Source organism: Cervus elaphus, chromosome 14 (assembly GCF_910594005.1).
Source record: "Cervus elaphus chromosome 14, mCerEla1.1, whole genome shotgun sequence".
In the NCBI taxonomy this organism is placed as follows: domain Eukaryota; kingdom Metazoa; phylum Chordata; class Mammalia; order Artiodactyla; family Cervidae; genus Cervus; species Cervus elaphus.
Genome location: NC_057828.1, coordinates 5,760,250 through 5,774,627, shown reverse-complemented (window position 1 = coordinate 5,774,627; position 14,378 = coordinate 5,760,250). Strand labels below are relative to the sequence as shown.

Here is a 14,378-nt window from a genome sequence, read left to right as displayed (position 1 = left end):
ACAGGCATCATTACCTCAGTTTTACAGACAAAAACAGGTGGTAGAACTCACCCAAGCTCTCCAGTTGGGCCAGAGCTAGTTTCTGACCTCTGGTCTAGTCACATGGTTCTGGGGGTCCACAACCCCAATGCCCTTTTCCTTCCCACAAAACTCATCAGGTTTTCTTGTTGAAAAACCCGATAGACTCCTCAGAGATCTTTGGCTTTCTGGCCCCCTCTTCCAGTCGTTCCTCCTCTGGCTCACAGCAAGTCTGTACATTTCATGTTTGCCAGAGGGAATTTCTCTGATGAGCCTCAACTGGGGGCCTTCTGGAGACCCTGAGCCCTCATTCCACAAGAAGGCCCACAGTGGCATGGGCGGGAGGCTCAAGTGCATCCTTGCCCACTTGCCAGCGAGTGCACACTTTCCGGGCTCCATGTTTCTATCAAAGGTTGGCACTCCAACCGTTACAAAACAAAGAATCACCACCAGGGGCCAAGTTCTCGGTGGTTACTCTAGCACCGGCCATCCATCCATCTTCTCATCCTTTCTCCCTAGCCCAAGGCAAACTACGAGCAAAGCAAGAGAGACCCCCAGCAGACATCCCCCCTGGACACCTCTAGAGACATTAGCCTTGTGTCCACCAGGCAAGAGGTTGAGGCAGAGAAGCAGGCGGCTCTCAACAAAGGTACCCCCTGCCCCGCTGTCCCCTGGAAGCGAGGCTTCGCACTGGAGGGGAGCCCAGAGACGTGCTCGCTCACACCCAAGGAAGCGCGGAGCCAAGCCTCCTTGAGAAGGGGCGGGGCCGAGCCTCCCTGGGAAGGGGCGGGGCCGAGCCTCCCTGAGAAGGGGCGGGGCCGAGCCCCCCTGAGAAGGGGAGAACCTCTGTGAGCAACGGGCTGCCCTGTGTCCCTTTTTGTGGGACCCACTGGCCACTTTGTCTTCCTGTAGTGGGCATCGTACCCCCGCGGACCAAGTCACCCACCGATGAAGAAGTGACCCCATCGAGGGTGGTGAGGAGGAGTGCCAACGGGCTCACCAATGGCCTCTCCTCCCGGGTGAGTGCACGCCCGCGGGCCCCAAGAGCTTGGCGGCCCGAGCTAGGCTGTGAGTCCACAGCCTCCGTGTGTCCACCTGTCTGTCACAGTTCAGGAAGCCCAGGGCTAGAGGAGGAAAGTAGAACAAGAAGGAAGAAGGGAAGCGGGGGGAGTTCTTCAAGAAGACACGTCATGAGACGAGGAAGCTATGCATAATAGAGATATTATATTGAACAACGTTATTATAATGTGCCACTGATGAAACACAAATGCAAAAGTCAGTGGTCAGAGTCACATGTGCTGGCCAGAGGCACCGTGTTAGTTTCCCAGGAAGTTAGCAAAATGCCACGAATGTGGTGACTGAAAACGAGAGAAGTTATTCCCTCACCATTACAGAGGCCAACGTCCAGAATCAAGGTGTCCGCAGGTGGGCTGTGTGTGCAGGCTGAGGGAGCACCCATTCCGTGCCTCTCTTCTGCCTTCTGGCTGTTGCTGGCAACATTTGGCTTGTAGACACATTCTTTGGCTTGTAGACATGCCACCCCGATCTCTGCCCCACCTTCACATCACCTTCTACTCTGTATATCTCCTTGTTCCTGTTGCTTATAAAGGCACCCATTATTCAATTTAGAACTCACCGCAATTGAAAATGATCTCATCTTGCGCTCCGTAGCTTAATTACACCTGCAAAAACTCCATTTCCAAATAAGGTCACATGCACAGATACTGCGGTTAGGACTTAGATGTACCCTTCGGGGTTCACTATGTAACCCATCACAGGCAGGCTTCCCAGAGAAGGGAAATTTTAAGGGATTTGGGCAGATAAAAATTCCGGGGGCAGGGGAGGGCACCAGTCCGAACCCTGTCCTCCCCCCCCGCCCCCCCAGCAGGAGCGCCCCAAGAGCGCTGTGTTCCCTGGCGAAGGCAAGGCCAAAATGAGTGTGGAGGAGCAGATGGACCGCATGCGGCGGCGCCAGAGCGGCTCCGCCAGGGACAAGCGGAGGAGCCTGCAGCTCCCAGCCAGCCCCGCCCCCGACCCCGCCGCCCGGCCCGCCTACAAAGTGGTAATGTCCTCCCGGCCCCGCAAACACGGCCTGGCATCTGCCAGCACTGCCCACCACCAGGCGTGGTCACCCTGAGCCGGGGGTGGAGGGGGGGCCCAGGGGAGGAGGAAGTCTCAGCAGGGAGGGGCCAGGATGGACCCAAGCTGGGCAACTGGGAGACCTGGGGGAAGCGTCTCCCACGCTGGACAGAAGACATATTGCAACTAGTGTTTGCCTCTTTTGTGTTTTAAGAAAAATCACTCACAAAAAGAAATGCCTTGATTATTTTAGTTGAAGTGGATTATACAAAATTCATTGAATAGAGAATAGCACAGAATCCACAACCTAGAAGTAGCCATCACTTGTCCATGTTTCTGGAGCATTTCCTATGTGCTTAACATTGGGCTGGGGGTGACTGAAGGTAATCATCATAGCTCACCAACACATGGTGCAATACAAGTCACAACCCCTTTCATCTCATTTAGTCGTTTCAAGGATACTGGACTATGAAGTATTACCCCCATTGTTGTTGTGGTTCAGTCACTAAGTCGTGTCAGACTCTTTACGACCCCATGGACTGCAGCACTCCAGGCTTCCCCATCCTTCACTGTCTCCTGGAGCTTGCTCAAATGTATGTCCATTGAGTTGCTGATGCTATGTAACTCTCTCATCCTCTGTCATCCCCTTCTCCTTTTGCCTATAGTCTTTCCCATCGTCAGGATCGTTTCCAATGAGTTGGCTCTTCAAATGAGGTGGCCAAAGTATTAGAGCTTCAGCATCAGTCCTTCCAATGAATATTCAGGGTTGATTTCCTTTAGAATTGACTGGTTTGATCTCCTTGTAGTTCAAGGGACTCTCAAGAGTCTTCAGCACCACAATTCAAAAGCATGAATTCTTTGGCACTCAACCTTCTTTATGGTCCCACTCTCACATTCATACATGACCACTGGAGAAACCATAGCTTTGACTAGACGGGCTTTTGTCCCCATTTTAGAGACAGGGAAAGAAGTCATGAGAAATTAAGGAGCTCTGGGCCACACAGTTCCTAAGTGTAGAGCTAAGAGTAGCCCAAACCATGGGCCTAACTTCTCTTTCCACTAAATTTCAGAAATACAGAAAATTATGACCCATAAATCCTGCCCTTCTTTCATGTGATAAGGCTAGAGATCCATGTAAGACACACTGATTCCGTTACTCAAAATGTATGGCCCAGGATGTGAACACAGGTGAGGCGGGTGGAAAGAGACAGGCACTGACAGGCGGCAGTGATGAGGTGTCTCCTCTGCACCCTTGTAGGTGAGCAGGCTCTGGACAACACCACGGAAGGAGGGTAGCTTTGCAGTGCGCGCGGAGGGGTGGTGGCCAGGTCAGGCGTGCTGGGCGGGGCCGCCTGGAGGCAGCGGGACACAGGCCCGCGCGGTCCTGACTCTGCCGCCCCCCAGGTGCGCCGCCACCGCAGCATCCACGAGGTAGACATCTCCAACCTGGAGGCGGCGCTGCGAGCCGAGGAGCCCGGCGGGCAGGCCTACGAGACGCCGCGGGAGGAGATCGCCCGGCTGCGCAAGATGGAGCTGGAGCCCCAGCATTATGACGTGGATATCAACAAGGAGGTGACTGGAGTCCAGCAAGGCAACACGGGGTGGGGCGGGGGGGAACCGCAGAAGGGAGTGCAGGCAGTGACCGTGTTTCTCCACAGCTCTCCACCCCGGACAAAGTCCTCATCCCTGAGCGGTACATTGACCTGGAGCCCGACATGCCCCTGAGCCCAGAGGAGCTGAAGGAGAAGCAGAAGAAGGTGGAGAGGATCAAGACGCTCATTGCCAAGTCCAGGTAACAGGCCTCGGGTGAACCTCTACTTCCTCCGCCCACCTTGGCACCCACGACTTCGAGGGCACTAGTGCTACTGAATCCAGTGCCCGGACACATGTGGTTGGGTCTCCCACACCTCCCACCATGGAAGAAGTGGTTCGAGGTGGCAGACTGGGCCGAGACACGTGGCAGGGTCGGTGACACAGCCCTCGGTGCCACAAAGACCTCCTGGGCTCATGCACGTGTTCTCATCAAGACAAATGGATGAGTTGCCTTCTGCTGACTTCACTTCCCCATCAAGGCTGCCCTGAATGTTCTCTTAAACCTTCTAGTTCATCTTCAAATGTTGCGGGCAGGGGTCCCGACATGCATTTTGCCAGGGTCCTACTCACCCCAGGGGACAGGCTTGGACACTCACAGGCCCCCTGGACCCCCACCACCCTCAGCCCGCAGGTCCCCCAAGCCAGCTGGACCATCCTGCCCCCTCCATGTCTGTGTGTCTGTGCCTCTTCAGTATGCAGAACGTGGTGCCCGTCGGCGAGGGGGACTTTGTGGACGTGCCCCAGGACTCAGAGAGCCAGCTGCAGGAGCAGGAGAAGCGGATTGAAATCTCCTGTGCCCTGGCGACCGAGGCCTCCCGCAGAGGCCGCATGCTGTCTGGTGAGAGGGGCTGGGCCTCACTCTGCCAGGGAGACCGGCTGCCCAGGAGTAGGGGAGGCAGTGTGGCAGGGGCGAGCGTAGAGCAGGGTGGTGTTCCTTGAGGCCAGGATGAGCACTTAATGAGCACCAGGGACTGTGCTAGGCTCCCGGGGTGCGAAGGGACCAGAGTCGCTGACATCTGGGAGCTCGGAGTCATGATGACCCGCCTGACTGCTGGTTGGAGGAATGGCCAGAGGCCGTGTGGGGAACGCAGGGAGCTGCGCAGGTCCAGGAAAGGCCCAGAGGAGGGGTGATGACTGAGCTTGATGGGGAGATATGCAAGGGTGTGCCAGTGGCGGAGTGAGGGCCAGTGTTCCAGGGCATTGTCCGGCTTCCCCTTCGTGCTGCAGGCAAATAGCAGGAATGAAAAGGGGCGATGGTACCAGTAGCCAGTACAGTCACCACCTTGGCTGTTGACCCAAACCCACTTTCTTGCAAAGAAAAGGTGCGTGTAAGGAGCTGACTTCACACTGATACAAAGGCTAGTGGGTCTTAGTGGACACTATGGGGTTGTAGTCAGTAGAATTAACTTCTCTTCAGCCAGAAGGGAAGCACCTGGAAAAGAGGAGAATGTAATTGGGAAGAATGGAAAAGACTCTGTGAATGGGAGGCTTTGTGATGGAGGAAGTGGTCAAGTCACGAAGCCTCGGAGACAGAATATTCCCTCTTCCTCAGCACGAAAGCTGCTTCGGATGGAGAGTGGGAAGGCTCCAAAGGCCAGTCAAGATGAATGCCCTAGAGAGATGCCAGGCTTGTGATGACTTTAGCTGTGCTGGCCACAGTTCTAATGCCCTGGGTGAGTGTCAGATTAGGATCGTGGCTAGACGCACAGAGGAAGGAAAGGCTTTTCATGTCAGTGACACAGGAGGGTTTCAGTTCTGGCTCTTTTCTGCATCTGTAAAGTTTAAATCAAGATACCTGCCTAGGGCTGCGAGGGTGGAAGCAGGGTGTGCTCGGCACCTGGCACCGTGCCCGGCACTCAGTAACTGCTCAGTAAAGGCTCCCCTGTAGGAGCAGTGGTCCCAGCACTGGTGGTCGTATTAGTTGAAATAGCAGCAGCTAAAGTAGAAACAGGAGCCGTTTGTGGTTTTTCTAGCTATTTTAAATGTGGATATTTTCAGAAACCAAAGGGTTTCAAGATACAGCAAAAGGGATCTAAGTAAGCTTTAAGGAAGAACCCACTAGCAGTGGGGGTGTAAGTGGACTTTAGAATGGGTGGCCGGGAAAGTCCTTGGAGATCTTTCAGAAACAAGCTTTCAGTTGGCAGGAGTGGAGAGCAAGAGAAGTGATAGGCTTCAGAGAGCCCCATCCTGCAGCCAAAAGGCAGCAGAACCAGTTTGGCTACAAGGAAGCTTCTGTCAGCCGCCCTGTAGTTTAGCTACAAAATAAACCCAGACCTTCCAAAGATCAAATTCCGCGTGCTCTGGGCAAAAGGCAACTTCCTGTTTCAGGAGTTAGAACATACGGTGCTATTCAAACTTCCCTCTGCCCCTCCCCAGCCCTGGCTCTCCCTGCTGCAGCTCCCCTGCTGAAGGCGTCGTGAAAACAAAGCTCACCCTGGCTTTTCAGATTCTCCCTTGATACACACGGGCTTACATTCCAGAGTCTGTGTGCGGAAAGCCAGTGGTCACCCTGCTTTTGCCAAAACCCCAACTATTTAAAACATGGCCACGGCCCGGCCAGACCTCAGACTTACCCTTTCCCCACTGCCCCGGCCTGTGGCTCACGTTCCCAGAGCCCGGCTCTGCCAGGCACGGCAGACGCTGTGTGGGGAGGGTGCCCGTGGGCTGGTGCAGCGGGCAGGGGGTGCAGTTAGGGCCTGGGTGCAGCGTGTGGCGTGGGTGCTGAGGTGGGTGGCGAGCTTGTAGCCACTGTCTGTGTGCCGTACACAGAAGATGTGGCGATCTTAAGTTTGTCCATGTGGCATGATGCCATCACAGTGTCTGAACTGGGTAATGGTTGTAGGCGCATATGTATGTGTGTGTATTCACGTATGTGATGTATGGGTGGAGGGAATGTTTGCAAATACAGGAGTGTGTCTGTGTGTGTAAAATTTCTGTGGGTGTTGTGCAGAGACAGCAGTATAGGTGGTGTTTGGGAAACTGTTGCTGTGAGTGTACAGTATATAGGTAGTGCTTAAAAATGCACACGTTTACATGCGATGGGCTTTCTTTGCAGTGTGATGGGCGATCAGGGGTGTTTGTGTGTATGTTGTGCACAGTGAGTGTAGGAACTTTGTGAAGGCACGCCGAGGTGTGCAGGATGGAGAGAGCACAGCCTCATGGATGGAATGCGTGTGACTGATTACTTACATGTGCAGGTGTGGTAGTACTTGTGAACACACAACTGGAGGCGCACATTGTAAGGCCTTGCACATAGGCCTTGTAAGGCCTATCTGCTACGTATGTGAGCTTATTTTCATGGACATATTCATAATCTGTGTTTAGTATTTTTCTGATTTCTTGAAGAGGTTGTATTTAACATAATTAATCTTTCTTGTTCTAGCTCATTTAGTATCATTATGCATGTACGTGTGTTAAGTCACTTCAGTCATGTCCAACCCTTTGCGCCCCCACGGACTGCAGCCCACCAGGCTCCTCTGTCCATGGGGATTCCCCAGGCAAGAATACTGGAGTGGGTGGCCAAGCCCTCCTCCAGAGAATGTTCCCGACCTGGGATCGAACCAACATCTCCTGTATTGGCAGGCGGGTTCTTTACCACCAGAGTATCATTATAAATGTCCCTATTTTGCTGACCTCTGTGGAAGAGATGCCCTTGGGGTCCCTAATCCGTACAGATCTGTTTGTGGCCCTGCTGAATGCTCCCAGACTGTGACGGTTTTAAAGTTAATGTGTCTACTTTTCACAGATTTTCTCTTTCACTTGTGCCTCAGTGGGCCTCTCAATTCCTCTTTCTCTCTCCCTCTCCTAATTTTCCTGTTTCTAATCTCTCATGGGCTGGAAACCCAGCAAGTCAACACCTCCCATAATTGTGTTTAAATAAGAGTATCTGGACTCCAAGGAGCTCTTCAATGAATAAATTGTAAGAGCTTTATTGCATGTACATTGTAACATCTATTTGGCTTCCTTGAGCCCTTCCTTGCGTAGGTTTTGGTGTCTTGACCCTTAGGAATTGAAGTTACACACAACTAACTGTCGGATGTGTGATACGGGTGTGCACATGAATGTGTGTTTCAAAGGTGTTTGTGGATGTATGTGTATGAAAAGTGACAACTGTGTTGGGTTGTGTACAGGCGCAGGTTCAGTCGTGCCCACACACACATGAGCTGTGTGCGCTGAGTAGAAGGGTGTGGGGATGCTGGACCTGTGCAGACTGGGTCACTTCCTGTCAGGGAGGGCGCTGTGTCTTCTGTATCTGTGTGGCGTGTACAGATGTGCCGCGGGGCTGCGTGGGCCTTCTCCCGTGCAGAGGCCAGGGAAGGTGATGAGGGCCCAGGTAGGGCGGGAGCAAGGGTCTGGGAAGTCCGGTGCCAGGGTCCCTCTCCTGGGGGAACAGTGTGACCTGGCCCAGGTCTGGTTCTTCTCTGAGCCTGAGTGTGGCCGTTCTCCCACAACTGCACCAGGGTCTAGAGACTTGCAAAACTTGTTCCTAACACTACGACTCCTCCTTCCTTGTCCTTCACTTTGCTGTTCTCGGCATGGAAGAGAATGATAATAGAGTAAAATCTCATTAATTCAAATGTCACCACTTTGGGGCTTAAATGATCTGTTTAGAGGTGGATTGAAGTTGGCCTTTCCTGGATGGATGAAAAGAGATCTCAAGTGACAGTGGGGAATCGCTTTTGAACCCTCCAGTCAAAGTTAACAGGCTGGTTTGAAGCCCATCAGGAGCCTCCATCCTTATGGAACTGATAAACACTGGGATCACTTTGAGTCATTGAATGAGGGCCTGGTGATTTGGATTAGTGTGATTTTACTGCACTATTAATCATGGTCATCAGTGATATCACTGCCTCTGAGGTGCCACCCCTCACCCTCTCCACAGTCGTGGGGAGGTGTGAGCGTCTCCCCGCTGCACAGATGGAAGGGGAGCCTTAGGCTCAGAGGGGCCGGCCTCACCCCCAGTCACCCTGGTTCTCAGCAGAGCTTGGATTGGGCCAGGTCTCCTCTGGGGCCCCATGCTCTCCTTCATGGCGACCCTGGAACCAGCTCTGCTCAGCTTGAACAGATGCCCAAGCTCAGCGCTCCTCTCTGCTTGCCTCCTGCCTTGCTCCCTGCGTGGAGGAGGGCCTCGCTTGCTCTGGGCACCCGGCCTCCCGCCTCTGCCTTCCTCCCCCCGCAGCCCCTATTCACTGCCCTGTTCATTTCTGTTTCCAGTGCAATGTGCCACCCCAAGCCCTCCCACCTCCCCTGCCTCCCCGGCTCCACCAGCCAACCCCCTACCGTCTGAACCCCCGCGGGGCACCGACAGCAGCCATGTCATGCGGGTCTGAGCTCTGACGTAAGCACCTTTCTACCGTATTTCATCCAGCCCCGGGAGCGGGACCCCTGCCCTCCCCCGCGAGCCGCCTGCACCCTCCATCCCGCCCGCCATCGCTTCTCCCCGCGCCCGCGCGCCTCGCCGCTCTTCCCCTCCGCCCGTCCCGCGCGGTGCTGGGCTGGAGCCGGCTGGCAGGGCTGCTCCTGGGAAGCTGCAGTGCCAGTGGCTTTGCATCTCCAGGAGCAGAGGGGACAGAGGCCGCTCCTGTCCGCCGTCAGAGGGCCGCCCCAGCTGCCCACCCCTGCACCTCCTGTCAGCCCGCGAGCCTGCCACCTGCTGAGATTCACAGCCTCCCTGCCTCAGAAGCCTCTAGAAGCTGCTTCTCCCAGATCTTATCTCTCCCAGATCGGGCCCAGGTCTTCTGTAAATTTAAAGTGGCCCCAGACAGCTCTAGGCAAAGGCTGTGTCCCTTCCCCCTAGCACATAGCCCCTCAGTATCAGGCAGCGGAACAAGAACTGACATCTGTTCCTCTGTCCCCCTCTCTCAGGGTTGAGGGGTGGTTTTTGCAGGAGAGACTTCTTTCTGGGCGGCTGGGCTGGAGAGTCCGCCCCCGTGCAGCGCCTTCTCACCCGTGTCTCTCTCCTCCAGTGCAAGCCCTGGCCGAAGCCAACGCCGTGAAGCTCCAGAGAGCCACGTTCTGAAGCCCGCCTCTGCCCAGCTGCCCACCCTGGCCCCCCGCCCCTGCGTTCCCGCAGGAATGCTGCGGGGAGCCAGGCCAGGGGCTGGGGTCGCCGCCGACAGCAGCACGGACACAGCGGTGTCCACATCCCTGGGACTCCGGCCCCGAGATCCTCGCTACTCAGACAGTCACCCTAGGCCGGGGTGTCAGGCGGCGGGGTGAGGAGCGCCATCCTGTCTGCCGCCCTCGGCACAGGGAGCCTCGCTTTGGCCCTGGCTGGGGTTGTGACAGCCCTACTGGAACATCCCTTGGTGGAGAAGATGCCCTGGTGGGGAACGCACCCTGGGCCCTCTTAGGTTAGCACTCGTCTCTCGATGCCAAGAGCAAGACCTGCCATCATCCCCTTCCATCAGCCCCGCCCTGCTGTCCAGCGGTGCCCAGGGTCTTGGCACATCCCTGTTTGTTGGGTGCTCCTTTGGGGTCCAGTGGAGTCTGACCACCCTGCCTGAGCCAAAGACAAGCTGACGAGAGATGGGAGAGGCTCCTCGGCTCCCAGAGGGAAGCGCTGGCCGTGGGTGGGAAGCGGCAGGTGTGTGCAGCGTCTGAGGGCAGGTTGCGAAGGGGTAGCGGAGAGAGGGGGAGAGGTCTCGGGAGGGCAGGAGGAAAGGGAACGGCAGGGCTCATGCGCGAGGAGGAGGGGGAGGACAGAGATGAGAAGGGAATGGGGTCGGTTTCCCCGGGGTGGAGCCTTAGGTTAGTGCCAGGCACAGCACCAGGTGTCAGCTCCGCTCTCCCCGCCTTGTGCCGGGGTCAGGGGCTGCCAGCTCAAGGACCCGCCATGGAGCACGCTGCTGCGGGGCGGAGGTGTGAGCTGAGGGCCCGGGGAGCACTAGTCTGGGTCTGGGCCTGATGTCAGCCTCCACGTCCTGGGGTCAGGAGCAGAGACGAGGACCTGTCTTGGTCCTTCTGGAAGACCAGAAGATGTGGGGTGGTCAGAGTGTGGAGCGTGTGGTCAGCCAGGGGGCCATCCCTAAACATTTCTGTGACACCATCTTATCTCCTTCCCCCTGGAATGTGCTGTGGGCCAGCTGAGTGTGTGCCCCAGGAGAGCAGATATGGCCTGAACCTGGTAGGCCAGATTCTGGAGCCCTACTCTGAATCCCAGGTGTCCCACAGTGGGACAGGTTGAAGCTGTTGGAGGGTCTCCCTTCTCGCGTGGCTCATTCACACCCTACCTTGCCAGGGGGCCAGTGGCGGGGAGACAGGAGCCAAGCCTGTTGTCCCTCTGCTCCACCACCTTCAGATGAATGTAGCCAGAGAGGAGGGAGGAGACAGAGGGAAAACTCTTGGCCCCTAGACCTTCTCTTTGCCAGGGTTGCTTCCCTGAGACTTCAACCTGACCTCCAGCAACCCTGAGAACGATTACTTCATCTTCTAGCAATTCCTCTCCACTCCTTCATGGCTGGGACAGTTATGGTTCATATGCAAGTAAAGCTGACAATTCATTCAACAAATATTTATTGAGCACCTTTTATGTACCAGGCACTGTTCTAGGTGCTTAGGATATTCTTGTGTATCTGAGGGTTTACAGACAGGAGGCTTCCACTTACCCTCACGTCTAGCAGGTTTTTGTAAACGTGACCCTTGGCTGCATCTCCCTTCTTCAGCAAAGCTCAAGCACCCCAAACTTGTCCTTTCTGCCCCATAGACTGACAGGTGGGATCAGCTCCCAGGTAACCCTCCTCCCCTTCTCCATCTTCTCCCACACCTTGTCCATCCATAAAAAGCAGATTACTGGGGTCCTTCCATGCCTTGCCCTTTCTTTGTGTCTCTTTTTTTTAAGTGAAATTTTTAGAAATACATGTGAAATACCAAGGATTAATGTCTGCCCCTCTGCGACCTCTCTTTCACCTCTTTTTCATAAAGCTGGCTCTTTATGTTGCTTTACATGCCTTAATATATGTTTTGTGAGGATTATCATATTATAGATGTATATGTAATATATATATATATATATATATATATACATATATATTTGTTTGGACATCTGATCCTTTCCTGGAACTCCTGCCCAGGCCCGTTTTCCTTCCTTTCCTTTCCACATCATTCCAAGCATACTGCGGCCATACCCCATGCCTTTTGATCCAAAGAAGGGGAGAGGAGTTATTTTAAGACAGATCTATTTTACTTTTTTGTTATAAAAGCAAATCTATTTTCAAAATGTGCAATGTCTGAATGGAATTGGCAGACGATGTGAGGGACCGGGGGGCTGCCTGTAGGTCCAGCCCTTCACCCTTCCCTCCTCCTCAGCAGCTTCCTTCCCATTCCCAGTCTGCCAAGGGCTGGTCTCCAGGACTCAGCCGGAGAGGATCTTTCCAGGGTGGGACATTCTCTTGCAGTCCTGGTCTAAGGATTTGATTACACTGTCAACTTTTGATGACTCTCTAGGGTTATTGAATGTGAACCTTTTTGAGGAAATGTTTACAGTTGTGTGCACAAAAGCAGACCCTTGCAGGCATACACACCCCAGATGTGCTCCTGGACCACCACCTTTATCACCCTGCTGGAATATGCCAAACAGCGCTGAGAATGTCGGTCTGTTGTTTGATGGACCCAGGACACGGTGCAATGGCCAGTGGAAGCAGTTTGACATCTCTGGTCCTTCGGGGCAGACACATTCAAGTTCCTTGGACTTCTCACATTCCTCTTCACTTGGTCCCTCTCTGGTCTGGGTGACACCTACGGCACCTGCCTCCCTCTGTGACCCTTCTTCTGGGGCCCGTTGTTAAGGGGATGGTACCCCAGTCTGGCATCCAGACTGTGAAGTCAGCCCTGAGGGTCCGAAGGACAAGATGCGTCTCAGCCTTGCCCAGGACTTTCCTGCTGCTGGGGCCCTGAACTAAGCCAGCTCAGCCTTCCAAACTGCTTATTGACTACTGAAGTGGGCAAGGGGCTCTTGCTTTGCAAGGATTTGGGCAGAATGGAAGTCTTTTGTCCAGATCTGGAATCAAAGGTTTTGGAACCTAGCACAGAGCTCCTGGCCAGCATCTGAAGCCTGGCCTGCCACTTTGACCTTTGCTGGCACCCTATTCCCAGCCTAAAGCATCTTGCTAGGAATGAAGGGGGCCTGGGTGGGGGCCCAGAGCTAAGTTACCCACCTGGGGAAAGTCCTGGTTACTAATCTAGGGCCTTCCCAATTAACACATTACCTCCCTCAACAATAACCAGGAGGCTGTAATCAAGTACTAATGTTGTCACTTTAGAGATTTTCTGAGGTTGAAGGCTGTGCGTGCTTGCTCACCTGCATTGGTGAGAGGGATGCTCTTGGAGCAGGGCTGACTATAGCAAGACAGAAGTAATTCCCTTCCCTTTAGGCAGCCCCTCACCTGGCAGCTCTTAAAACTAAGGAAAATATGAAATATATATACATATATCTATTTATGCACATATTGGGGCCAATTTGATTTGCTAGTATTAGACAATAAACTATACAAGGAAATTTATGATCTTGGTGTCTTTATTTAGTATAAAAGTGGCCTTAGGAGAAGAGTTAAGGTTAGATAAACAGTGAGTACCTGCCAGGGCTCTGTAGCAGCCCCTTAGCATCTTTCTAGCCAACAAGGCCCTCCCCAGGGAGGGGCCATCGCGATGACAGGTGAGAGCTTGCATCCTTCTCAGCAGCATTCTTTCTGTAGATACAGGTACTGAAGCACTCAGTGAACCCTGCATTTGTATCTTGCAAGTTTGTATAAACCCAACACGGGAAATAAATGGTTCGTACAAGTGGCGTGTCTCTGGCACTCTGTGTCCATGTCTGCCCGTGCCTGGCTTTGGGGTCCATGGCAGTTTACGCGATTGGCAGAAAAAGGGGGAGGAGGCCTGGGGCCAGGCCTTCCCTAAGCAACCCGGGAAGCACATACCACCCGCTCCCCCTAAGCTGTGGGCTGCCCACCTTGGCCTCCCTCCCAGGCAGGAATCCCAGAATTCTCGGAAGCATGGGACCTCCCCACAAACTGGGGATGATGGTTTGTTGTCAACACCACTGTCATCTTTTTGATCCACGTGATCCCAGATCAAGACTAGTCCCAAGAACCTGAACAGTGGAAGTATCAGATGCTTTAGGCCCTGGAACCTTCCGCTGACGTCAGGGTTGGGGGTGGTATCAGAAAGGCTGCCTGAATTCTTTTCATCTAGCTTCAGAGATTTGGGGCCACATGTCTTGGCAGGTACTCAGTGGTTATCCTTTATTGACACTCAGTGTGAAGGACTTCAGCAGAGCTGCTCAATTTGAAATCTGTTTGTGAGGAGTGAGAATTAAGAGTAAGAATTCTATAGGGAAGCGGCTGGAGAGTGAACATGAACCCAGGACAGCAGCAGACTTTGCTGGGCTTCTGCAGGGGGTCTGGGGAGAGAAGGCGGCATTCATGTTTCAAGAAAGGATACAGGAAGGCAAGCCTGATTAGCTTGGTTCTAATGGCTGGTTTTGAATTCTGGACACCTCTTCTCATCCCTAAAGGGCTAGTAGCATGTGTATTATATATATATAATATTATTTTACACTTTGTAAAATAAGTGAAATGACTGGATTTTGGCTTTTGTAACATCCAAGAGAGTTATAAACCTTGATGTCCTTTGTGAATCAAGGAGAACTGGGACCAGATACAGGCTCACGCAGAAGCCTGTAGAGCTGG

At 53.8% G+C, this 14,378-nt stretch overlaps 1 protein-coding gene across 20 annotated transcripts in view; it reads left to right on the top strand.

Annotated features, from left to right (window-relative positions):
* PLEKHA6 (pleckstrin homology domain containing A6) overlaps positions 1-13,186 on the top strand; it is a 133,804-nt gene extending 120,618 nt beyond the window's left edge. For 17 of the 20 annotated variants that reach the window (XM_043923251.1, XM_043923258.1, XM_043923260.1 and 14 more), the window contains 8 exons: positions 538-667; positions 931-1,037; positions 1,904-2,080; positions 3,502-3,669; positions 3,756-3,889; positions 4,383-4,528; positions 8,905-9,028; positions 9,657-13,186. In XM_043923251.1, coding sequence (XP_043779186.1) covers positions 538-667; positions 931-1,037; positions 1,904-2,080; positions 3,502-3,669; positions 3,756-3,889; positions 4,383-4,528; positions 8,905-9,020 — 978 coding nt within the window. In that variant the 3' untranslated portion in view covers positions 9,021-9,028; positions 9,657-13,186. The remainder of the gene's footprint in view (positions 1-537; positions 668-930; positions 1,038-1,903; positions 2,081-3,501; positions 3,670-3,755; positions 3,890-4,382; positions 4,529-8,904; positions 9,029-9,656) is intronic. The other 3 variants (XM_043923243.1, XM_043923256.1, XM_043923246.1) reach the window with 2 other exon arrangements.
* Positions 13,187-14,378: the final 1,192 nt, after the last annotated feature.